This window comes from Oncorhynchus gorbuscha, linkage group LG03, assembly GCF_021184085.1.
Source record: "Oncorhynchus gorbuscha isolate QuinsamMale2020 ecotype Even-year linkage group LG03, OgorEven_v1.0, whole genome shotgun sequence".
NCBI classification, from domain to species: domain Eukaryota; kingdom Metazoa; phylum Chordata; class Actinopteri; order Salmoniformes; family Salmonidae; genus Oncorhynchus; species Oncorhynchus gorbuscha.
The window spans coordinates 36,731,141-36,758,514 of record NC_060175.1 but is presented as its reverse complement, the minus strand read 5'-3'; the positions used below and the strand labels follow the sequence as shown (position 1 = coordinate 36,758,514).

Genomic DNA, 27,374 nt, shown 5'->3' with positions numbered 1-27,374 from the left:
CCCTTCCTGTACCCGGTTGAGGAAGTTAATTCGCTGACAGGGCTGGGTTCCGTGAGGGAGGCGAAAGAAACATAATTTACATGGTGGGGATAAAAACAACAACAGTATAGAAGAACAAGTTGTGCAAGCACAATAAAGCGTACGTGTAAAGCATATTTCCTCTCCGAGATCGTCACTGAGCGCCGCAGACATGGTAAGGCCGCGGAGACGAGCTGGAGGAATGGGTCGTTTTTGGTGGGGCTGCTAAGGGATATTAGCCAGCTAGCATGCCATCTGTCCTTTTATAGGAAGTGCTGTGTTACGTTTCGACAGAGGCATATAAATGATCTACCCACAATTAGCTAAACGACCTAGCTATGAATGTTACTCCGATTTTCATTGTTAACTAACTAGCCAGCTTGATGTTCCGCGCGCAGAATAAAGTTACAGGATGTTTTGGATTGAGAAACTAGTTCGGGGATTAAAGGGGTCTCGCTCTCGCTACCCCCTCTTCTTGCAGACACACACACCATGGTTAAAATAGTACAAGCGCTGGGTTGCCTGTCGCTAAAATCGGCCTGCTCCGCCCCTTCCCTCCTTTGGATTTGAGGCGACGTGTAAACCACAACTCAACTTTTCATTGACTTCAACAATGTGAATGACGTGTTAAGTAGCTTTTGTTGACTTTTACTGTCAGTGTAAACTTTTTGTAGAACACGTTTAATAATGTAACTGATTGTTTCATGAAATAATTCACCAACATCCTTTCAATGTTAGGCATATTATGGTGCACCTGACAAAATATATTCAACCACCATTGTCACGTGCATGGCAATTCAAATCAAATCAAAGTTTATTTGTCACGTTTGCGGAATACAACAGTTGAAGTAGACCTTACAGTGAAATGCTTACTTACAGGCTCTAACCAATAGTGCAAAAAAGGTATTAGGTGAACAGTAGGTAAGTAAAGAAATAAAACAGTGAAAAATAACAGTAGCAGTTATTTTCTGACTATAGGCCTATATTATGGAGCAGGTAGCCTCGAGGTTAGAGCATTGAGCCAGTAGAAAAAAGGTGGATTGTTCAAGTACCAGAGCTGACAAGTTAAACATTTTAACAAATATTTCACTGTGCCCTTGAGCAAGGCACTTAACTCAAATTACTCCAGGGATGCTGTACAATGGCGACCCTAGCCATGACCCCACTTCCTGCAGGGGAGTTGGGATATGCAAAAAAACATTACCATTACACACTTGTTTATTATTATTTTAAACCCTTAAAGTAATGTGACTGGCTTGTCACCAACAAATTTAACTACATTCACACTTCAAACTCCACTCTACTCCTTTTATGAATGTTGCACACTTGGAATGAAGGTCTAATACAATATAATGGAGAGCAGATGGCTTGTCTCCCCAGCCACCCGCTGACCTCATCCATCATGTTGGTTCATCCTCGCTGCTCTTCTCAGCCCCCTGGGCAGTTGGTCCGGCAGTGTTTACACTGAGACTAGGGCATTGGTAAACAGTGTCAGGGATTGCAGGTGTCGTCTGAACAAGACTGATTCATCTGCCTAGAAACAACCCAAAAGTGTGAGAAGGGCATGCAGTACATGATCTGAAAACCTTGGCTGTGTTCAGGAGAAAGGAGACTGAAGTTTGTTTAGGGAAGGAATGCTTTTGTCTGTGTGATTATCCTATAGCCAGCTGCTCTTCTCTGGCTGGTATCTACCTTGGTTTCATCTGATGACTTGGCATTTGATTTTGGATTTATTAGGATCCCCATTAGCCGACGCCAATGGTGGCATCTAGATTAACTGGGGTCTGACATGTATAACGAAAGACATTCGGCAAGACTTTACAATTTACATGCACATGTTAATGTTTTAAAACGTATCTATTAGTTACACATACATGTCAGTACATACACACAACAAGTAGGTCAAATGGGGGAGAGGCGTTGTGCTGTGAGATTTTGGTTTTTGAAACCAGGTTTTCTGCACTAGTGCTATATAAGATGGAAAGGAGTTCCATGCACTCATGGCTCTGTATAATACTGTACGTTTCCATTAATTTGTTCTGGACCTGGGGACTGTGAAAAGACCCCTGGTGGCAAACAATTTGGAATTTCCTGCACATTCTTTCTTATAAAAACAAGAAGTGACGCAGTCAGTCTTTCCTCAACTCTTAGCCAAGAGAGACTGGCATGTGTAGTATTAATATTAGCCCTCTGATTACAATGAAGAGCAAGATGTGCCTCTCTGTTTTGGGCCAGCTGCAGCTTAACGAGGTCTTTCTTTGCTGCACTTGACTGGACAATATTCAAGGTAAGATAAAACTAGAGCCTGCGGGACTTGATTTGTGGAGTGGTGTCAAAAACGCCACAGCGGTCCGACCTCAGTCTTTACAACCTTTGAGTCTATATGTTTTGACCATGACAGTTTGCAATCTAAGGTGACACCAAGTAATTTCGTATCCTAAACTTGATCAACAGCCACACAATTCATTACCAGATTCAGCTGAGGTCCAGAATTTAGAATATGATTTGTACCAAATACAATGCTCTTAGTTTTAGAGATGTTTAGGACCAGTTTATTACTGGCCACCCATTCCAAAACAGACTGCAACTCTTTAAGGATTTCCTTGACTTCATTAGCTGTGGTTGCTGATGCGTATAAAATGAAAGATATTGAGTTGATTACTGGTATTCCTGTGAATTTGAATATTGGCATTGGTGTGTTTTTGTTGTTGTTTGCGAATCAGATGTTGTTTATGAGAACCACCATGTGTTTTGACAGGTGTTCAGTTTGTTGTTTCTAGACTTCTAGGGCTCTAGGCTATATCTCAATTTGTTGTCTTTCCATCTCTTAAGATTAGTGTGTTGCTGAACTATTTATCAGTACTTACTAAAATTATGTTACTTTTGTTTATTTAATTGGAATAGGACTACAGTCGGAACTGCGTTAAGTTCAAGTTGGATGAATATAAACTTGACTTCAGTTGCTCCAGATTAGAGGTTGGCCAATTTATGATTTTTCAACGCTGATACCGATTAATGGAGGACCAAAAAAAGACGATACCGATTAAAAATGTATATAGAAAAAATGACAATTACAACAATGCTCAATTAACACTTTTTTTATTATAACTTAATATAATGCATAAATAAAATCAGTTTAGTCTCAAATAAATAATGAAACATGTTCAATTTTGCATTATTTAAACCAAAACAGTTTTGGAGAAGAAAGTAAAAGTGCAATATGTGCCATGTAAAAAAGCTAACGTTTAAGTTCCTTGGTCAGAACATGAGAACATATGAAAGCTGGTGGTTCCTTTTACATGTGGTCAGCCTGCCACGTAGTCTCCTCGTGGAGTACAATATAATCGGTGTCCAAAAATGCTGATTACCGATTCTTATGAAAACTTGAATATGGCCCTAATTAATTGGCCATGCCGATTAATCGGTCGACCTCTACTCCAGATATCCCAGTCCTGTACATTTCTCAGGGGTTTCATGTTGTGGCTGGCCTGTCCTTCCCTGCATGCTGATATCCTGATCACCATAGTTCAGAGAGGGATCACCTTCAGGGAAGTCTCTGCTAGGTGGTCCGCTAGCTTAGCTTCTCCCTATTAACAACAATACTCTCTGTTCCACTGCTAGATCTCCTCAGTAATTGAACATAAGGAGAGCTTGTGGAGGGACTGACGCCATGAATCAATCCGTATTCATTCATCCTTCTTTCTGAAGTTCAGTTTAATCACATTTATTTATAATTGCTTGTTTGACAAAGTTGTCTGTAATACAACACTTCACAAATGGGCCTGTATTCAAAAAGGCAAGCCTGAGCCCACAGCAGGTATCATAAAAAAAAAAACAACAATAAAAAAAGAGGCACATTTTCTTCTCTCCTCCGCTCCTGACTGCATGTGCTGCCATAGAAATAGAATAAATATAATGGACGTCCCCATTAAAGTCAATGATGGCATAATGGTTGGACTGGCGGCCTTTGCGAGTGTACCCATAGGAGCAAAGCAGGAAGTAAAAGCAGGAAGTGTACCCATCCATGCTGTGATTTGTTGATTTAACTCCACTGCATTGGAAAAAAAGATATTGAGATGAGTGCAACACCTCGCTCACACACAGTATCTGGGCATGTGCATGCGATCGTTTCACGCTGTTCACAGCGTGGTAGCCAGGGGACCAAAACAGAGGAAGTTGAGCCTCACGCTTCAACTCTCAATGTTGTGGAAATTTACCCACTATGCTGTTCACATTTGACCTTTTAACATCATTTTTAATGAACAGTCTACGTTACCGTGGAAATGATTGCATTACAATACCAGACAGTAATTGTGAGTGTACCCATTACCAGTCAAATTGCCAGGGTTTGAGTTTCCAAGCCCATTCTTTTAAACTACATTTTTAGTCTCATCCATAACTGTCGGTTCTATGGTAATTGTGCCAGTAAGAGCAGAGTATTGTAAAGGATACTCATTCTCCACAAATTAGTATTTGAAGTGTTATTAAAATTCTTTCCACAAAGGTTTGTACTCCGTTTTCTAGCAGAGGCAGTGGAGTGAATCGTTCACATCCTTTTGGTATAGGTTTAGTCACATTTTCAGTTGATGGGAACTGTTGTCTTCATTTATGAGCTCTCAAGCAATCAAATAATTTACATAGACTTAAAATAATGATGGCCTTTCTAGATGCCATAAAATGACGGGCCTGTATCAATAACTGGAGGCTCCACAGCATTGCCTTATATGGTAACCAGTCAATCCGTCTTCTAACTACCATGGTTGCAAAATGTTTTTCACATTTGACCCTGTCTAAAGCGTTGAGTTTTTAGCTAGGGCCCAGTTGTAGATTTAGACACTCCCCTAAAGGAATCTGCCATGTGTTGGAAAGATTCCTAGTGTACTAGATAGGCCTATCACATGCTCAACAAGGCTATTTAGGGGCAAATCCTGAACTTCCTCTCTCATGCCACTTAGTTTTGCTTTGATAAAGGCTGTAACTGAAACCATGAGCAGCTAGTTCCATGACCTATGTAATCTTAGGATGCAGTGAGTGTATGGCTATTGTTGTCAGGGTGTAAATTTTCTCTACATACCCTAGTCACGGCCTGGCTCGGCTCTGTCGTATCTACCGTAAGAATGTAACATGCATCCATCACTGGCTGCCTCCTCATTCTGCTGGGGCTGTGTGGGAGGCCGGGAACTTTTTTGGCTCTGTGGTCAATTCAATCTATTTTGGTTGATTTAAATTCAGATTGTGACGGGGATGCATTTTAAACTAAAACACTTTAAAGTTAATTTAATCTCCTTTTTAAAAATTCATGAAAATCAACTGTGAACAGTCAACTTCTTATATTCCAAGACCTGCTTAAACTGTTGACTCTTTCTGCAGGGTTGAACTTGGCAAGGATCGAGTTCATTTTCTCTTATAAAATAAAATTGACAAAGGGCAAGTGCAACTTGCTTTTAGACTTTTTTTTGCAGAACTATACATTTTGTGTTGGAATGTATCAAAAGCTGACTCTTTGTGTGTTTCAGAATGACCAGCAGCTGGACTGTGCTCTGGACCTGATGAGGCGTCTTCCTCCCCAGCAGATCGAGAAGAATCTCAGTGACCTCATCGACCTGGTGAGTCTCCAGCAGAAGACAACCTTATAGGGAGCGGCACTCAACTGTACAACACTTACAAATGACCTGATGATTGGCGGGGAAAAAATGATAATTAGACAATTGTGGGAGCTGTTTTATTAGACTTCAGTGCAGCTTTTGACATTATCGATCATAGTCTGCTGCTAGAAAAACAACCTGTTTATTTGGCCTTACGTCAACTCTTGATCCATGATATAGCAGAGATCTGTCTCATGGAAGCGCCTCCAACATAATCAAGTCTGTAGTTGCAGCGAACTGAAAAGAGGAGCGACCCAGGGATGTGTGTGCTTTGGGGACCTTTAACAGAAAGTGACTGGCAGAATAGGTGTTGTATGTAGAGGATGAGGGCTGCAGTAGGTATCTCAGGGGGGAGTGAGGCCTAAGAGGGTTTATAAATATGCTTCAACCAGTGGGTCTTGCGATGGGTACATAGACAACCAGTTTACAGAGGTGTATAGAGCGCAGTGATGTATAAGGAGCATTGGTGGCAAATCTGGTGAGGAACATCTAGCCACACAAGAGCACCCGATCTATTAATTATGTCCCTGTAATCGAGCATAGGTAGGATGGTCATCTGAATCAGGGTTCGTTTGGCAGCTGGGGTGAGAGAGGTGCGATTATGATTGAGGAAACCAAGTCTATACTCCCAAGTACTTGTATGAGGTGACTACCTCAAGCTCTAAACACTCAGAGGTAGTAGTTACACCAGTGGGGAGAGGGGCATTCTTCTTATCAAACCACATGACCTTTGTTTTGGAGGTGTTCAGAACAAGGTTAAGGGCAGGCAAAGCTTGTTGGACACTAAGAAAGCTTTGTTCTGGAGCGTTTAACACAATATCTGGGGAGGTACCAGCTGAGTATAAGACTATATCAGCTGCATATAAATGGATGAGAGCGCTTCCTACTGCCTGAGCTATGTTGTTCATGTAAATTGATAAGAGTCGGGCCTAGGATCGAACCTTGGGGTACTCCCTTGGTGACAGTCATGGGCTGAGACAGCAGAGGTGCTGACTTTATACACTGCACTCTTTGAGTTAGTCAGCAAACCAAGCCAAAGACCTCTGGGACACTACTCCTTAGCCAGCCCACAAGAATGGAATTTCTTGGCCCAAGCAAGTCTCTTCTTATTATTGGTGTCCTTTAGCAGTGGTTTCTTTGTAGCAATTTGATCTTGAAGCCCTGATTGACACAGTCCCCTTTGAACAGTTGATGTTGAGATGTCTGTTTCTTGAACTCTGAAACATTTATTTGGGCTGCTATTTGAGGCTGCTAACTCAAATGAACTTATCCTCGGCAGCAGAGGTAATTCTGGGTCTTCCTTTCCTGTGGCGGTCCTCATTAGAGACAGTTTATCATGGTGCTTGATGGTTTTTGCGACTGCACTTGAAGAAACTTCTTAAAGTTTGGTATTGACTGAGCTTCAAATCTTAAAGTAATGGACTGTCATTTCTCTTTGCTTATTTGAGCTGTTCTTGCCATAATATGGATTTGGTCTTTTACCAATATAGTGCTATCTTCCGTATACCACCCCTACCTTGTCACAACACAACTGACTGTTCAAACTCATTAAGAAGGAAATAAATTCCACAAATTAACCGTTAACAAGGCACACCTGTTAATTGAAATGCATTCCACCTCATGAAGCTGATTGTGAGAATGCCAAGAGTGTGCAAAGCTGTCAAGGCAAAGGGTGGCTATTTTGAAGAATATATATATATATATATATATATATATATATAATTTGTTTTTTTTGTTTTTTTGAGAATAGTAAATATAAAGAAATACCCTGGAATGAGTAGGTGTGTCCAATTTGACTGGTACTGTATGTATTTAACTTATGGTATGGCAAATGAGGAATATCAAATCAAATGTTATTTGTCACATACACACGGTTAGCAGATGTTACTGCGAGTGTAGCGAAATGCTTGTGCTTTTTTGCTGATGTCATCACCATCAATGATGGCTGTTAAACATCGTCGATAGAAGATCCAATCGTAAAATCGCTCATCCTTAGTTTTATTGCAACTGGACTACTGCCCGGTCAAGTGTCACGGAGGGACACAGGCAAACTACAGTTGACCCAGAACAGAGAAGCACGGCTGGCCCTTAAATGTACACGGAGAGCTAACATCAATAACGTGCATGTCAATCTCTCCTGGGTCAAAGTAGAGGAGAGCTAACATCAATAACGTGCATGTCAATCTCTCCTGGGTCAAAGTAGAGGAGAGCTAACATCAATAACGTGCATGTCAATCTCTCCTGGGTCAAAGTAGAGGAGAGCTAACATCAATAACGTGCATGTCAATCTCTCCTGGGTCAAAGTAGTCGAGAGCTAACATCAATAACGTGCATGTCAATCTCTCCTGGGTCAAAGTAGAGGAGAGCTAACATCAATAACGTGCATGTCAATCTCTCCTGGGTAAAAGTAGATGAGAGAACATCAATAACGTGCATGTCAATCTCTCCTGGGTAAAAGTAGAGGAGAGCTAACATCAATAACGTGCATGTCAATCTCTCCTGGGTAAAAGTAGAGGAGAGAACATCAATAACGTGCATGTCAATCTCTCCTGGGTAAAAGTAGAGGAGAGCTAACATCAATAACGTGCATGTCAATCTCTCCTGGGTAAAAGTAGAGGAGAGCTAACATCAATAACGTGCATGTCAATCTCTCCTGGGTCAAAGTAGAGGAGAGAACATCAATAACGTGCATGTCAATCTCTCCTGGGTCAAAGTAGAGGAGAGAACATCAATAACATGCATGTCAATCTCTCCTGGGTCAAAGTAGAGGAGAGAACATCAATAACGTGCATGTCAATCTCTCCTGGGTCAAAGTAGAGGAGAGCTAACATCAATAACGTGCATGTCAATCTCTCCTGGGTAAAAGTAGAGGAGAGAACATCAATAACGTGCATGTCAATCTCTCCTGGGTCAAAGTAGAGGAGAGAACATCAATAACGTGCATGTCAATCTCTCCTGGGTCAAAGTAGAGGAGAGAACATCAATAACGTGCATGTCAATCTCTCCTGGGTCAAAGTAGAGGAGAGCTAACATCAATAACGTGCATGTCAATCTCTCCTGGGTAAAAGTAGAGGAGAGCTAACATCAATAACGTGCATGTCAATCTCTCCTGGGTCAAAGTAGAGGAGAGCTAACAACATCAATAACGTGCATGTCAATCTCTCCTGGGTCAAAGTAGAGGAGAGCTAACAACATCAATAACGTGCATGTCAATCTCTCCTGGGTCAAAGTAGAGGAGAGCTAACAACATCAATAACGTGCATGTCAATCTCTCCTGGGTCAAAGTAGAGGAGAGAACATCAATAACGTGCATGTCAATCTCTCCTGGGTAAAAGTAGAGGAGAGCTAACATCAATAACGTGCATGTCAATCTCTCCTGGGTCAAAGTAGAGGAGAGCTAACATCAATAACGTGCATGTCAATCTCTCCTGGGTCAAAGTAGAGGAGAGCTAACATCAATAACGTGCATGTCAATCTCTCCTGGGTCAAAGTAGAGGAGAGAACATCAATAACGTGCATGTCAATCTCTCCTGGGTCAAAGTAGAGGAGAGAGTGACTGCGTCACTACTTGTCTTTGTGAGAGGTATTGACATGTTGAAAGCACGGCGCTGTCTGTCCAAACGACTAGCTCACTGCTCTGACACCCTTGCATACCCCACAAGACATGCCTCTAGGGGTCTCTTCACTGTCCACAAGACACTGCGAAACTCACAGTACTACATGGAACTCAATTCCGCATCAAGTAACTTAAGCAAGCAGTAAAAAATATGATGAACACTTATTTAAAAAACAAAATTGTGATATAATTGCCTTTTTCTTGTTTGGACCCCATGACGAGTAGCCTGCTGCTCGTGACCTCACCCACGTAAATCTGAGTGCTCCACAGAGAAACAAATAATCTGTCTACATTACAATATTTTTTTATTTTACTAGGCAAGTCAGTTAAGAACAAATTCTTATTTTCAATGACGGCCTGGGAACAGTGGGTTAACTGCCTGTTCAGGGGCAGAACAACAGATTTGTACCTTGTCAGCTCGGGGATTCGAACTTGCAACCTTTCGGTTACTAGTCCAACGCTCTAACCACTAGGCTACTCTGCCGCCCCAATATACACTGAACAAAAATATAAATGCAACCATTTTTACATTTTTACAGAGTTAAAGGGAATTGGTTAATTTACGTAAATTCATTGGACCTTAATCCAGGCCTGGGCAATTATGTTCCATGGAGGGCCACATTAGAATATATTTATGCCTTTGTGGGCCAGAATCATATTACAGGATTATACATGTGACTGACTGATTAGTTCCATAAAGTCAATTTATGTCCAAATAGCCACTTGTTGTTAGTGTTCAGCCCAGTAATCCATCTTCATGAGGTGCGAGCACTTCGTCAAGATGACAACTCCGTTCCGTTACAGGTCGTAGAAACAGGTCAAACTATGTATGGATTCAATCTTTAGGATGTTTTTAACATAAACCATCAATAATGTTCCAACCGGAGAATTCCTATGTCTGAAGAAAAGCACTGGAACGAGAGGTAACTCTGTCGGGAGCGTGCGTCTTGAGCCTGAGACACTCTGCCAGTCCACTGACTCAAACAGGTCTCATGAGCCCCTCCTTTATAGCAGAAGCCTGAAACAAGTTTCTAAAGACGGTTGACATCTAGTGGAAGCCTTAGGAAGTGCAACTTGACTCCAGACACTGTGTATTCGGTAGGCCAAGCTTTGAAAAACTACAAATCTCAGATTTCCCACTTCCTGGTTGGATTTTTCTCAGGTTTTCGCCTGCCATATAAGTAATATCATACTCACAGACAACACTCTGAAGTTTCTAAAACTGTTTGAATGATTTCTATCCAATAATAATATGCATATATTAGCATCTGGGACAGAGTAGGAGGCAGTTCACTCTGCGTGCAATGAACACAAGAGAAGTGACACAATTTCACCTGGTTAATATTGCCTGCTAACCTGGATTTCTTTTAGCTAAGGTTTAAAAATGTATACTTCTGTGTATTGATTTTAAGAAAGGCATTGGTGTTTAAGGTTAGGTACAGTCGTGCAACGATTGTGCTTTCTTTTCGTAAATGCGCTTTTGTAACATCATCCCCCGTTTGGCGAAATTGGCTGTCTTTGTTAGGAAGAAATAGTCTTCACACAGTTCGCAACGAGGAGGCGGCCCAAACTGCTGCATATACCCTGATTCTGTTGCAAGAGAAGTGACACAATTGACCTAGTTAAAATAAATTCATGTTAGCAGGCAATATTAACTACATATGCAGGTTAAAAAAATATATACTTGTATATTGATTTTAAGAAAGGCATTGATGTTTATGGTTAGGTACACGTTGGAGCAACGACAGTCCTTTTTTGCGAATGCGCACCGCATCGATTATATGCAACGCAGGACACGCTAGATAAACTAGTAATATCATCAACCATGTTAACTACACTAGTGATTATGATTGTTTTTTATAAGATGAGTTTAATGCTAGAAACTTACCTTGACTTCTTACTGCATTCACGTAACAGGCAGGCTCCTCGTGGACTGCAATGAGAGGCAGGTGGTAAGAGCGTTGGACTAGTTAACTGTAAGGTTGCAATATTGAATAACAAGGTAAAAATCGTTCTTCCCCTGAATTAGGCAGTTAACCCACCGTTCCTAGGCCGTCATTGAAAATAAGAATGTGTTCTTAATTGACTTGCCTAGTTAAATAAAGGTGTAAAAAATATATAAATTAAAACGGCCTAATTGGTGTCCAAAAATACAGATTTCAGATTATAAAAACTTGAAATCGGCCTTAATTAATCGTCTATTCCGATTAATCAGGCGGCCTCTGCCATCACCCCATGCTGAAACATGGGGTGATGGCAGCGGATGACTGGCACGACAATGTGCCTCAGGATCTCGTCATGGTATCTCCGTGCATTCAAATTGCCATCAATGAAATGAAAATGTGTTTGTTGTCCGTAGCTTATGCCTGCCCATATCATAACCCCACCGCTGCCATGGGGCACTCTGTTCACAACGTTAACAACGTCTGCAGTTCTGAAGCCAGATGGGTGTACTGCCAAATTCTCTGAAAGGACAGAGGTGGCTTATGGTAGAGAAATTAACATTAAATTCTATGGCAACAGCTCTGATGGACATTCCAGCAGTCAGCATGCCAATTGCATGCTCCCTCAACTTGAGACATCTGTGGCATTGTTACAACTGCACATTTTAGTGGCCTTTTATTATCCCCAACACAAGGTACCCCTGTGTAATGAATATGCTGTTTAATCAGCTTCTTGACATGGTGGATGGATTATCTTGGCAAAGGAGAAGGGTTATGCCCAATGCCGTCGGGTACACCAAATAAAAATGTAATTCACATTTTTAAATATAATTGTTTTAATGTTTTTCACATTTTTAAAACAGTCCTTTTTATATTTTACAAGGGGGCTATACATTTTTTTTTCTTGCCTGAGTAGCCTCATTTCATTGACAAAAATAAATGTATCTAGTGTTCAGCGAAAAAACACTGTCAAATTAACATCCAATCACATTAACCGTTACTCTTTCACGGGACTTCAATTAATGGTCTGTATGTAGCCAAATGTAGCTGCTGCTCATTCCGTTTGATCAAAAAATTGATAAATGTTTTTTTTTTTAAGTATGGCTCACGCTCAGACACATAACAGCTGTACTGCTACTACCAGCAGTACTACACCTGCACCTGACGGACACCAGTTGTTCTGCTTCCACGAGCACATCCAATGCTAGCATCAGTAAATCTATATTTTGTTGTTAGCCCAGCTAGCATGGACACTGACAGTTGTGAATCTGATGCAGCCAAAGAGCTACTGCATCCTTACCCAGGAAGGCACCGAACAGACAGGACCAACGTTGGACCGTCCAAGAAGCGCAAATATGATGAACTACATTTTGATTTGGGGTTCACTTGTATTGGGAGTAGTGCCTTTCCTCAGCCACAGTGTGTTCATAGTACTTTTGCACATTTACACATCTCACAACTTGATGAAACCTTCACTTTTGTGCAGACATTTTAGAAACAAAACATGGCAATTTGAAAAATAAGCCACAGGAGGTTTTTTGGGGTGAGATTTAAGATGACTTTCGAGTACTAAGACATGTATAAAAGAAACCGATACCATTTAATAAGAAGGGGATAGAAGCGTCATATATGGTGAGCTACCGAGTGGCTTGGACAGGCAAACCCAATACTATTGTGAAGGACTTACAGTTGAAGTTTACATGCACCTTAGCCAAATACATTTAAAATCAGTTTTTCTCAATTCCTGACATTTAATCCTAGTAACAATACCCTGTTTTAGGTCAGTTGGGGTCACCGCTTTATTTCAAGAATGTGAAATTTCAGAATAATAGTGGAGAGATTTTATTTCAGCTTTGATTTTTTTCATCACATTACCAGTGGGTCAGAAGTTTACATGCGCTCAATTAGTATTTGGTAGCATTGCCTTTAAATTGTTTAACTTGGGTCAAATGTTTTGGGTAGCCTTCCACAAGCTTCCCACAATAAGTTGGGTGAATTTTGGCCCAGTCCTCCTGACCGAGCTGGTAACTGAGGTCAGGTTTGTAGGCCTCCTTGCTCGCACACGCTTTTTCAGTTCTGCCCACACATTCTTCTATAGGATTGAGGTTAGGGCTTTGTGATGGCCACTCAATACCTTGACTTTGTCCTTAAGCCAGTTTGCACAACTTTGGAAGTATGCTTGGGGTTATTGTCCATTTGGAAGACCCATTTGCGACCAAGCTTGAACTTCCTGACTGATGTCTTGATGTTGCTTCAGTATATCCACATAATGTTCCTTCCTTGTGATGCCATCTATTTTGTGAAGTGCATCAGTCCCTCCTGCAGCAAAGCACCCCCACAGCATGATGCTGCCACCTCCGTGCTTCATGGTTGGGATGGTGTTCTTCGGCTTGCCAGCCTCCCCCTTTTCCTCCAAACATAACAATGGTCATTATGGTCAAACGGTTGTATTTTCTTCCAGGTGATGTCGATATAGGAATCGTTTTACTGTGGCTACTTTTGCACCCCTTTCCTCCAGCATCTTCACAAGGTCCTTTGCTGTTGTTCTGGAATTGATTTGCACTTTCGCACCAAAGTACGTTCATCTCTAGGAGACAGAACGCGTCTTCTTCCTGAGCGTATGACTGCTGCGTGGTCCCATGGTGTTTATACTTGCATACTATTATTTGTATAGATGAATGTGGTACTTTCAGGCGTTTGGAAATTGCTCCCAAGGATGAACCAGACTTGTGGAGGTCTACAATTAATTCATTTTTTCCTGAGGTCTTGGCTGGTTTCTTTTGATTTTCCCATGATGTCAAGCAAAGAGGCACTGAGTTTGAAGGTAGGCCTTGAAATACAGGTACACCTCCAATTGACTCAAATTATGTCAATTAGCCTGACAAGCTTCTAAAGCCATGACATTTTCTGGAATTTTCCAAGCTGTTTAAAAGCACAACTTGTGTATGTATGTAAACTTCTGACCCACTGGAATTGTGATACAGTGAAATAATCTGTCTGCAAACAATTGTTGGAAAAATTACTTCCATGTCCTGCCTCCAGTCCACTTACCGATATTAGAACAAGAGAGCCTCACTGAAATTGTAACTACGGGACTATAAATTTGGTAACCACTGGTGTAGATGAATACTTAACATATTTACATGTTTTGTTATGTGGAAGCTCGTATCAATCAATACTGATTGAATTGTCATAGTTATTAAGCTTACACACAGCTGGATTTCTGAACTCCATGATGTATATCTCGGGGGTGTTGGGTTGCAACGACCTTAGGCGGAGTGTACCTTCGACTACATTGAGTCTCTGTTCCCTTGTATCGACTGTCTGTGGTTGTATTTGGTTAACATGTTATCTGATAGGGGATTTCAGCAAACAAAGAAAAGCACATAGCTACAGAGGACAAACGGGTGCACAGTGAAGGTTTTAAAGCTAGAATTTATTTAAATTAAAACTGTAACAAAGCACCTTCCCCGATTTTTCTTCTGTTTCGGTAAAAAGCTGAGGAGCTGGCCTGGAGAAAGGGCAAGGGGAATACCTAGTCGGTCGTACAACTGAAATGTGTCTTCCTGAATCAGAGGGGTACGGAGGCCTACCTTAATCGACATCCACATCTTTGGCGCCCGGGGAACAGTGGGTTAACTGCCTTGCTTAGGGGCATAACGACAGCTCGGGGATTCGATCCAGCAGTCTTTCGGTGAATGGAACCATTCTAAATTCATAGCAGAGCTATGGATGCAAGAATTTACTATCCATGCCATTTAAAATGAATTTAACCATGTTTTTAGGCTATACAGTGTTTGTTTGCATTCATATTGTTTACAAACATTGCAAGATTATCTTGAGCTCTGATAGGGTATGAAAGTTAAACTAAACTCATGAGGTATGTATAACTTATATTCTTCAAGATTCATTGGGTGTATATAACAAATCGTTTAAGTTCAAAAATGGATGTAGCAATTAACATTTTCAGGACTATCGACTGACAGCGACTCGTCGAAGTCGGAGATACAGTCCACACACTCATCTCCATTAATTTACATTATGGAGTTATATATATATATATGCCATTTAGCAGACGCTTTTATCCAAAGCGACTTACAGTCATGTGTGCATACATTCTACGTATGGGTGGTCCCGGGAATCGAACCCACTACCCTGGCGCCATGCTCTACCAACTGAGCTACAGGAACTCTGCTAATTTATACAGACTTACAGTACACTTCTAGACTACCTACTAACGGCCAGGACTGTGCTTGAAATCTCGCGTAGTGCAAAAACATCTGACAGGTTAAGCTGAATCAGACAGAAATCAAACCACACGTTCTCTAGTGATTGTTCTCCACATTTTTGGGGGGATCATATCCCTTCAGACCCTCGTCTGCTCCTCTTCCTTTCTTCTCCTTTTTGACAACTCACTCCCCGGGGCACCAGCACTCTCCTTGACCGCCTCAGCCTGCTCCTCTGTATCTGGTTGTTAGTGCTCATTAGTAATGCTGTCAATCACTCTACATGAGCCCATTTAGCCCCTCCCTCTCCTTACACTCACTCCTTACGGTTGGGAATCACCTGAGCTCACCTCCTCTAGTGTCATCCTTTCCCCCACTATACTGTTCTGTCGCCTCAACCATTCTCTTTCCTCCTTGATTCTAATTTTCTACCACAGTTTCCCACTTCTGCCTGCCTTCTGTCCCCCCTCTGTTTCTGTGTGTCTGGTGGTTGCCAGGTTGTGTCCGTGGAACAGAGCAGGCATTGTCTCTGTGTGTTCTAAAGGGAGGCGGGGGGGGTCCATGTCACTGAGTCGTCATTTGTACCCCTTTATCCCCTGAGACTGTCATATTCAAATTCTTATCATATTCTCTCCCCCTCTCATTTCCGTGTCACCTTCTCTCCCACTTAGCAAGTAGACATGGAATGAGGGAAAATTGGCTTAACCTCATCTTCCCCCTCATTCAGGGACATCATATGCCAGCTTTCTCTTGTCTCCTTGTCATCTTTTTCTCACGCACACTATGCCCTCTCTCAACCGCTGCAGTCTACCCAGCTCTTGCCAAAGATAACTTATTTGTCCCCCCCATTGTCTTGCATCGGAAGAGGAACTCATCTTCTGAAAATCTCTGTGCTCTCGGTAGCTATGTTGCACTGGCTACTACGGCAAACTATGCTCCAGCTAGCACCCTATTCCAAGCTTGTTGGAATGGCCATAGCCAGTTTGCCAGCTTGTTGAAGTTGTACGGGGCTGTCCTCAGAAATCTGCATGTTTAAAAAAAAATAAGTAATTTAACCTTTTTTTAAATTTAACTAGGCAAGTCAGTTAACTAATTCTTATTTATAAACAGAGGGTTCATTTCCTTGTTCAGGGGCAGAACGACAGGTATTTAAAAAAAAAACTTTGTCAGCTCAGGGATTCGCTCCAGCAAACTTGATTACTGGCCCAACGCTCTAACCCCTAGGCTACCTGCCGCCCCCGTATCTGACTCTGAGAGCTGCCACTGTGCCTCACTACTTTATAACATTATCTTGTTGGCCAAATATTACAGAGAGCAGTCAGCTGTGCAATAGGACTCGGCGCACGAATCACAGCAGAACAGGTATTTCATGATTACTCCTTTATGCATTAGCTATAACTTCACTATGCTAGCTAGCTAGTGGGACTATTCAGCATTGAATGTGTGTGAACTGGCGTTAGCATCCTCAACTTTTTGAGACTGGTTCAGCGAGCAGGCGCTAGCAAATGTTGTACAAATGAACTTTTGAGGATGAAAGGGGGTTCAGTGGACGATGTCACCTTAACATTTACAAATATTAAAACAGCATATTGTAGCCGGACTGCTTTTTAGCTATATGTGTTTATGCGAGTGATCATTGCAGACCTCAATCTGACGTGGGACAATGTCTACACCATACACACACACACACCTAGAGCTGGGTGATATTGCCAAAATAGCGTGTGTATACATGCTCTCAAGTTACGTCGCACGCTCTACCTCCCTCGCTCTACCTCCCTCGCTCTACCTCCCTCGCTCTACCTCCCTCGCTCTACCTCCCTCGCTCTACCTCCCTCGCTCTACCTCGCTCGCTCTCTCTACCAGTAAAGTTTTTTTGGAACACCTACTCATTCAAGGGTTTTTATTTTTACTGTTTTCTACATTTGTAGAATAATAGTGAAGACTTAAACTATGAAAACACATATGGAATCATGTAGTAAACAAAAAAGTGTTAAGCAAATCAAGATATATTTGAGATTCTTCCACCCTTTGCGTTGATGACAGCTTTGCACGCACTTGAGATTTTCACAACCCGTTTCACCTGGAATGCTTTTCCAACCGTCTTGAACGACTTCCCACATATGCTGAACACTTGCTAGCTGCTTTTCCTAAACTCTGCGGTCCAACGCATCCCAAACCATCTCAATTTGTTTGAAGTTGGGATTGTGGAGGCCAGGTAATCTGATGCAGCACTCCATCACTCTCCGTCTTGGTCAAATAGCCCTTACACTGCCTGGAGGTGTTTTGGTCATTGTCCTGTTGGAAAAACAAATGATAGTCCCACTAACCGCTAGGCTACCTTCCAACCCACTAATAATAATGGGGAGGCAGGTAGTGGTTGGACTAGTAACCGGAAGGTTGCAAGATCGAATCCCTGAGCTGACAAAGTAAAAATATGTTGTTCTGCTCCTGAACAAGGCAGTGAACCCACTGTTCCTAGGCCGTAATTGAAAATAAAAATTTGTTCATAACTGACTTGCCTAGTAAATACGCCATCCCAACTGTTTTGGGATTTTTTTTATCTGTGGTAGCTGATTCTGTGTATATGCAGAATGCTGTGGTAGCCACCCTGGTTAAGTGTGCCTTGAATTCTAAATAAATTGGTGTCACCAGCAAAGCACCATAACAACACCACCTCCATGCTTTACGGTGGGAAATACACATGCAGAGATCATCCATTCACACACCGCGTCTCACAAAGAAATGTCGGTTGGAACCCAAAATAACCAATTTGCACTCTAGACAAAAGAACAAATTTCCATCGGTCTAATGTCCATTGCTCGTGCTTCTTGGCCCAAGCAAGTCTCTTCTTATTGGTGATCTTTTAGTAGTGATTTATTTGCAGCAATTCAACAATGACGGCCTGATATTTGAGCTGCTCTTGCCATAATACGGACTTGGTCTTTTACCAAATCTTCTGTATACTTGTGACAACACAACTGATTGGCTCAAACGGATTAAGAAGGAAAGCAATTCTACAAATTAACTTTTAAGGCACGCCTCTTAATTCAAATCAAATTTATTTATATAGCCCTTCGTACATCAGCTGATATCTCAAAGTGCTGTACAGAAACCCAGCCTAAAACCCCAAACAGCAAGCAATGCAGGTGTAGAAGCACGGTGGCTAGGAAAAACTCCCTAGAAAGGCCAAAACCTAGGAAGAAACCTAGAGAGGAACCAGGCTATATGGGGTGGCCAGTCCTCTTCTGGCTGTGCCGGGTGGAGATTATAACAGAACATGGCCAAGATGTTCAAATGTTCATAAATGACCAGCATGGTCTAATAATAATAAGGCAGAACAGTTGAAACTGGAGCAGCAGCACGGCCAGGTGGACTGGGGACAGCAGGGAGTCATCATGTCAGGTAATCCTGAGGCATGGTCCTAGGGCTCAGGCCCTCCGAGAGAGAGAAAGAGAATTAGAGAGAGCACACTTAAATTCACACAGGACACCGAATAGGACAGGAGAAGTACCCCAGATATAACAAACTGACCCTAAGTCACCTGGAATGCATTTCAATATCTCGTGAAGCTGGTTGAGAGAATGCCAAGAGTGTGCAAAGCCGTTGTTAGGTTCTTATTTTTCAGAGTAAATAACTCGCGGACATTAGAGAAGCTTTAACCAAGTTTAAACACTCCTCCAATCCTTACATGTTATGGCTCTACATGAAGCTAATAAAGAGGGTAACAGGATAACAAACCTTTTATTACTCCCATAAGAGAATCTGTCCTCACCTCCTGACCTCAACACATTCCTTCATCTAATCCACAGATGTCCATTGATTTTCTTCATAGAACCATTCACTTCGGACATAACCCAGTCTCTTTCATTTCCTATCTCAATGATCAAAGTTTAGCCAATTTCAACACTGTCAAGGCAAAGGGTGACTCTTTGAAAAATCTCAAATATTTTGGTTACTACATGATTCCATGTCATTTCAAAAATGTTGCTGTCTTCACTATTATTCTACAATGTAGAAAATAGTCCAAATAAAGAAAACCCCTTGAATGAGTAGGTGTTCTAAAACCTTTGACCTGTACTGTATATACACTACCATTCAAAAGTTTGGGATCACTTTGCGGGTACTATTTAATTTAGCTGCCAGTTGAGTACTTGTGAGGTGTCTTGTTTCTCAAACTAGACATACTAATGTACTTGTCCTCTTGCTCAGTTGTGCACCGGGGTCTCCCACTCCTCTTTCTATTCTGTTCAGGGCCAGTCTGCACTGTTCTGTGAAGGGAGTAGTACACAGTGTTGTACGAGATCTTCAGTTTCTTGGCAATTTCTCGCATGGAATAGTCTTTATTTCTCAGAACAAGAATAGACTGACGAGTTTCAGAAGAAAGTTCTTTGTTTCTGGCCATTTTGATCCTGTAATCAAACCCACAAATGCTGATGCGCCAGATACTCAACTAGTCTAAAGAAGGACCGTTTTATTGCTTCTTTAATCAGCAGTTTTCAGCTGTGCAAACATAATAGCAAAAAGGTTTTCTAATGAGCAATTACCCTTTTAAAATGATAAACTTGGATTAGCTAATGCAACGTTCCATTGGAACAGAGGAGTGATGGTTTTTGATAATGGACCTCTGTACGCCTATGTAGATACTACATTAAAATTTGCAGTTTCCAGCTACAATAGTCATTTACAACATTAACAATGTCTGCACTGTAAATGTGCTTTTCTTTCAATCAAGGACATTTCTAAGTGACCCCAAACTTTTGAACGGTAGTGTATATATTTTAATTGAACTAAGTTAAGAGCAATTTCGGCCTATTCCAACCAAACCCGGACAATGCTGGGCCAATTGTGCGCCGCCCTATGGGACTCCCAATCTGGCCTGGAATCGAACCAGGCACTGTAGTGATGCCTCTAGCACTGAGATGCAGTGCCTTGGACCGCTGCGCCACTCGAGAGCCCGATAAACTGGGTGGTTCAAGCCCTGAATGCTGATTGGCTGAAATCTGTATATCTGAAAGCCGTGATCGGGTATGACAAAACATTTGATTTCTACTGCTCTAATTACGTTGGTAACCAGTTTATAATAGCAAAGGGGACCTGAGGTTTGTGGTAAATGGCCATTATACCATAGCTAAGGGCTGTATCCAGGCACTCCACGTTGCGTCATGCGTAAGAACAGCCCTTAGCCGTGGTATATTAGCCATATACCACACCCTCTCGGGCATTAATTGTACACCCGAGTATACAAAACATTAACACCTGATCTTTCAATGAGATTATCCAGGTGAAGGCATGGTCGTTTTATTGACTATGTTTACATGCACACTAATTCGATATTAAACTTATGGCAGGAGGCGGCGTATTGAAATGGTCATGTAAACACCTTACTCTTAATTGGCGAAAGGTCAAAATCGAAATATGCATACGTTGCTCAGAAAACCAGCCGTTTTAAGCAATCTTTTGAATTATTAGGACATGTAAACAGCTTAATTTGGCGGTCAAGCTGTGTCTTTGATCTGCGCATGTGCCAGCACCAGTAGCGCAAGCCTCCCTCTAGTGTGAAGTGAGCTCGAGAAAAGCAAAGTATGCATCTTAGAAATTGTTTTCACATACACACTTTGTCTAAACTCCGAATCAAATAGGCTAAACCAAAAATAACATGGTCACTGTCGTGAATGTTTATTTTGAATGGCCATTTTCTGTGTTGATCAAAAGTCCCATCAGGTAGCCTGATTTCAGATGTCCATGTAAAAAGTATTAGGGAAATTGTTCTTGTTGCAAAGCATATAACTGTTTTAAACAAAGCATATAACTGTTTTAAACAATCTATTATACTATAAACAATTATTGTATTATTGTGTGCATGTAATCGTTTTCATTGTCACTTGTTAAATCCACTTCAATCAGTGTAGATGTGTGGAGGAGACTGGTAAAAGAAGGATTTGAGACATGGATTGTGTATGTGTGCCATTCAGAGGGTGAATGGGCAAGACAAAAGATTGAAGTGCCTTTTGAACGGGGTATGGTAGTTGGTGCCAAGTGCACCGTTTTTTAAAAGAACTGCAACGCTGCTGGTTTCCTGTGTGAATCAAGAATGGTCCACCACCCAAAGGACATCCAGCCAACTTGACACAACTGTGGGAAGCATTGGAGTCAACATGGACCAGCATCCCTGTGGAGTCCATGTCCTGACGAATTGAGGATGTTCTGAAGGCAAAGGGGGGTGCAACTCAATAATAGGAAGGTGTTCCTAATGTTTGATATACTCTGTGTATTTGTCAAGTATGGTTCTTTTTAAAGTTTGGCAAAATGTTCTGGTCCTTCATGTCAGCCTTGGTTTGGACACGAGGCTGTAGCCAATATGCATTTCACCTACACTTTGACATGTAGGCTTTTTTTATTTATGTACATTAAAAATAGATTTGAATATTCCGATGTTTGCTGCTCTGATCCAATTCTGATTGGAGTAATTGTTTGATATTGTGAATTTATTAAATCTATATTCTTCTTGTCCGTCAATTTGTTTTACTTGTCCCGGACAAGAGGATTTGTGTTGACTCAAACCTTTTCAGAATTTTTCAACATTTTGTAAAATAATTCCACTTTGACATTATGGGATATTCCGTGTAGGCCAGTGAGACAATTTCAATTTAAACCATTTGAAATGCTGGCTTGAAAAGGTCAAGTGGTGTGAATACTTTCTGACGGCACTGTAAGTTTGCGAGACGGTCTGCGTGTAAGTTTGTCAATGAAAGTGTGCTTGTGTGAGCTTGTCGAATAGTATCAAGTGTGTTGTTGGAAAATGTTGCGGGAACTTTCTCTGTCTGTGTCCAGGTGCCCAGTCTGTGTGAGGACCTACTCTCCTCTGTGGACCAGCCTCTGAAGATCGCCCGGGACAAGGTGGTGGGCAAAGACTACCTGCTCTGTGACTACAACAGAGACGGTGACTCCTACAGGTAGGACTGACAACCTGCAGCTCCTCGTTTATCTCTATCTTACTTCCCTTCCCACATCTCCTCAAACCAGCCTGGTATAAATGAATGTCATTACAATGATTTGTTTGTCATGCATGAACATTTGACCACACACCCGTTTGGTTTGGTCACAAAGGATTGATATGGGGTTTTCTCTTGCTCGTTCTTGTTTCTCAGATCCCCATGGAGTAATAAGTATGAGCCTCCCATCGACGATGGGGCCATGCCATCTGCCCGCCTGCGCAAACTAGAGGTTGAAGCCAACAACGCCTTTGACCAATATAGAGACCTGTGAGTACCAGTATGACCAAGTCAGTATGTGAGAGGAACAGACGGACTCATTATTGACACTTTAGAGTATCGTTACACCACAGTAATACCATTGATACCGTTATTATAAAGTGGGTCGTTTGGATCCTCAATTCTCATTGGCTATGCCATGTCTATGACGAAAACAAATAACCTGGTAATGCCACCAATGACAGTCTTATCATAAATATCCATGCCCTCCTAGGGGGTGACAGGTAGCCTAGAGGTTAGAGCGTTGGGCCAGTAACCGAGAGATTTGCTAGATCGAATCCCCGAGCTTGACAAGGTAAAAATCTGTCGTTCTGCCCCTGAACAAGGCAGTTAACCCACTGTTCGTAGACCGTAATTGTAAATAAGAATTTGTTCTTAACTGACTTGCCTAGTTAAATAAAGGTTACATTTTTAAAAATGTAATGTGTTGTCAGGTACTTTGAGGGTGGTGTGTCATCTGTGTATCTGTGGGACTTGGATCATGGCTTTGCTGGGGTCATCCTCATCAAGAAGGCTGGAGACGGCTCCAAGAAGATCAAAGGCTGCTGGGACTCCATCCATGTGGTGGAGGTGCAGGAGAAGTCCAGCGGACGGACCGCTCACTACAAACTCACCTCCACCGTTATGCTGTGGCTCCAGACGACCAAGACCGGGTCTGGAACCATGAACCTGGGTGGCAGTCTGACAAGACAGGTACTTGCATACAACTGTGTGTGTGTGAGAGGATGTGGGTGGGGTGGGGGGGTTGGTTTTGTGTGTGTGTGTGTGTGTGTGTGTGTACATGCTCTCTTAATCTGTCTTGTTTTGTAATCTGTCTCTTGGTTTACTTGTTGCAACATATTTCCACTGTTGGACTGTACAATACCCTCATCTCTCTCTTCTTCCAGATGGAGAAAGACGAGACAGTTGGAGAGTCTTCCCCACATATTGCCAACATCGGCCGCCTGGTGGAGGTGGGTAGAACTACACCTACTATATGCATGCCGTTATGCACACACTGACATAATGTATAGAAAATGAAATACAGAAGTATCATTTACACAAGTGTTCACACCCTTTTGCTATGACACCCCAAATTGAGCTCAATTTCTTTTGATCATCTTTGAGATGTCACTTCAATTTAATTGGAGTCCACCTATAACCAATTTAATTGGAGTCCACCTATAACCAATTTAATTGGAGTCCACCTATAACCAATTTAATTGGAGTCCACCTATAACCAATTCAATTGTTTGAACATGAGTTGGAAAGAAACACCTGTCTATATTAGGTCCCACAGTTCACAGTGCGTGTCAGAGCAGAAACTTTACTATGAAGTCAAAGGAACTCTACCATGAATCATGGTGGTAGCAGCATCATGCTATGGGGATGCTTTTCAGTGGCAGGGACTGGGAGACTGGTAAGGGCCGTCAAAGCAATACTGAAATGGCTTCAGAACAAGAATGTGAAAGTCCTTGAGTGGCCCAAACAAAGTCCAGACTTAAATTCCATCTAATTTAAAGAGCTTGAGAAAATCTACAAGGAACAATAGGAGAAAATCCCCACATCCAGATGTGCAACCCTGATACAGACATATCCATGATGACAGCTGGAATCTCCATCAAGGGTGTGAATACTTATGTCAATTAGATATCTGCATTTCATTTTCAATGTGTGGGAAATTTATATCACTGTTTTACTTGGTTTACATGGGGTTACTTTAGCATTATTTCAGCTAAGGTGTGTGTGTGTGTGTGTAACTGTATAATTTAGCAACAAATCCTAAAAACATGTTTTCACTGTGTCCGGGCTGTTACAACAAAATGTGCAATAGGTCAAGGAGTGCCTTCAGAAAGTTTATGCTATCTATTGATATGTTTATCACAAGATGAGTGTTATGGAAATTCCTTTTTCTAACCTCAGGATATGGAGAATAAGATTCGGTCCACTCTCAACGAGATCTACTTTGGGAAGACCAAGGACATTGTCAATGGTTTAAGGTACGTGAGTGCGGAAACCCACAAACTTGTCACATTGATATAAAGTCACTATATTCTGCTGCAGATGCTCCAAGTCTCAGCACACCCGACATCCACGTCGAAGACGGGTACTAATGGGCTCCTGCAGTCTCCTACTGCATTTCTAGTTTGGCCTCTGTCAGCCACACGCCTGTTTTAACCTTGGCTACTTCAGCTCATCTGTTGATTTCCCCTTATTTGACTCTGCCATATTGTGTTATCTGCCTCCCATGTCATTGTCTGTTTTTCAGTTCTACATTTTTCAACCTTGTTTATTTGCTTCCATTTCCCTAATCCTTCCCCTGTCCTATCTCTTCTCTATGCCCACTCATCCCTCATTTGTCTGTCTGCCTGTCCCTCTTCTCCTTTTCTCCTCTCCCTCTCCTCTCCACTGTGGTCCAGATCTATTGACTCTCTGCCTGATAACCAAAAGTACCGGCAGCTCCAGAAGGAGCTGTCTCAGGTCCTCACCCAGCGCCAGATCTTCATTGACTAGGGCCAGAGGTATCGTCTGGCATGGGACAACAGGCTTTGTGTCTGTGGCATTGGAGGAATGTGTGTGTGCGCTTGTATGTGTGGCATGGTGTTTGTGTGATTGAGTGGTTTCCCAGAAAGTTGCAACGCGCTGACATTGTTTCTCAAGGAGTGTTTGTTGCAGCTAAGCCAACCATGCCAACATGCAGTTTGAGACAACCAACTGCATGAGGAAGAGTCCTAGATGATTAACTTACCTGACTAAACATTTAATGTTGATTGCACCTAGACAGGAAGTGTCTGGAGTGTATTAACCCAGCCATCTTCTCTCTACAGTGTGAGAGAGTTGGAGACCATGTGATATCCTCACAACTTGTTTAAAAATGAATTTGCTCTATATCTCTACCTATTTTTCCCTCTATCTACCCATCTTATTTGCTTTCTCACAAATTCACTTTTACTGCATCTATTAATTGTTGAGTTCCAAATAGGCCCCAATTCCCTTGGCACTCCTGGATATCTGAAACTATTGTAATGTTTTATGGTACTTGCTTCACCTTAGCTTCTGTGAGGCTGAGTGAAACTTTTATCATATTGCTTAGGTTTTTATTTATTTATCAAACATATCTACAGGAGTGCTTAGGGGAATCGGTGTTACAGGTTGATTTTGGAATCTAGTGTATATTTAATCTGTCTCACTCCCTCTTCCCTAACAGGAGTGTTCAGACCCTGGCTGACAAGTCGAAGCAGGAGGCTCTGAAGAACGACCTGATGGAGGCGCTTAAACGCAAACAGCAAAGCTAGAGATGCTATTATTTTTCTCTCTCTCTGTTCCCCGCGCAGTATCTCCACCTTACTCAACCATCTTTTTTCTGTTTGTACGTCTCTCCTTCCAAGCTTGTTTCAGTGCTGCACTCTTGTTCATTCGTGGGGAAAAAACAAAAAAGAATGTTAAGCTTTTTTTGTTTATTTTCACGCATTGTTTTGAGGCATCTCATTCGCTATCAAGCCATTCACCCACCCTGTCACTCTCTCTCTGTCACTCTCTCTGTCACTCTCTCTCTCTGTCTCTCTGTCACTCTCTCTCTGTCTCTCTGTCACTCTCTCTCTGTCTCTCTCTCTGTCTCTCGGTCTCTGTCTCTCTCATGTTATGAATATTATGATAGTATTCTTAAGGTTAATGATAATCTTACAGTTTTACCGCAATGTTTATAATCCCTACAGCTCTGTCACAGCTGAGTCTGTTTTGAATGAGTGACATCAGCTTCTCTCCTATCCTCTGGTTAGGGGACAGAATCAGATAGACTGTACTGTAGCTAGGCTTGGCTGGGCTAACAAATCGTCATTCATTTCCACCAATGTTTTCTTTCTTGTACCCATTATATCAAAGTGTCTGTGCCACCACCTTTCTTGAAATATAACTGTCATTTTTCTGGGTGATGTAATGGCAAACCAATGGGAGAGGGTGGCCCTAGATATGATGTATTGTAAGGATTGGTCTATGGTTTGACCTTCGTCCCACTCTTACCCGCATGCGTTGTGAGTCTGAACGCATTGGATCACGGGATGGAGCTGTAGACCTCTAAAACATGGGGAGGGACTGTTAGGTTCACTGTGTATACCCATGTCATTAAGTCCCCCTCTTACACTGTGTATAACGTGACGTTTTGGATACCTCGGTCTCTCTCTTGGTCTCTCTTTCTCCCTTTCACCTGGTCTATGTTGGGGGTCACAGTTTTGTCTTTTTGCGTCTTGACGGAAGCTTTTGACCGTTTCCGTTTTGGGGGGGAATCTTTTTTGTTGTATTTTGTTTTTATTTTGTAAAGCTAATGATTCATATTTTATTAGAGCCTCCAGCAACAATAAAAACAGTAAAAAACTATTTATTGTAATATTTAAACTTTTGCTTCTTTTCTGCATCATGTCTCTATCACTCACAAGGTTGAAACTTTTTGCTCTAGACTTGTTCTTGGGCTCTAGACTTGTTCTTGGGCTCTAGACTTGTTCTTGGGCGAACTAAAGCTTATGATTGAATTAAACCAGTTATCTAGAGATGACCAATGGAAAAATGTTCGGTTACTGTGCTGTGACCTCGATGGCCAGCTTCAGCTTATTGTAAGTGACATCAGGGCACTGGGCACAGAAGTTCAGCTCCACACACTGCATGTGTTATTTTCCCTCACA

General features: G+C 41.9%; 1 protein-coding gene across 2 annotated transcripts; it reads left to right on the top strand.

The window, feature by feature from the left end:
- LOC124031324 (F-actin-capping protein subunit beta isoforms 1 and 2) lies at window positions 1-27,072 on the top strand. 2 transcript variants are annotated; one of them, XM_046342417.1, is made up of 9 exons: window positions 1-193; window positions 5,535-5,624; window positions 22,280-22,401; window positions 22,597-22,710; window positions 23,154-23,412; window positions 23,607-23,672; window positions 24,622-24,698; window positions 25,119-25,220; window positions 25,907-27,072. In XM_046342417.1, the coding sequence occupies exons 1-8, from the start codon at window positions 191-193 to the stop codon at window positions 25,210-25,212; spliced, it is 825 nt and encodes a 274-aa protein (XP_046198373.1). In that variant the 5' UTR covers window positions 1-190; the 3' UTR covers window positions 25,213-25,220; window positions 25,907-27,072. The 2 variants fall into 2 exon arrangements, with proteins under 2 accessions (XP_046198373.1, XP_046198374.1); XM_046342418.1 differs by lacking the exon at window positions 25,119-25,220 and having other exon boundaries at window positions 3-193.
- The last annotated feature ends 302 nt before the right edge of the window (window positions 27,073-27,374 follow it).

Coding starts and splice junctions, on each gene's coding strand:
- LOC124031324 (XM_046342417.1), top strand. Junction 22,711..23,153: donor TTTGACCAATATAGAGACCT/GTGAGTACCAGT, acceptor ATGTGTTGTCAG/GTACTTTGAGGGTGGTGTGT. Junction 24,699..25,118: donor GACATTGTCAATGGTTTAAG/GTACGTGAGTGC, acceptor ACTGTGGTCCAG/ATCTATTGACTCTCTGCCTG.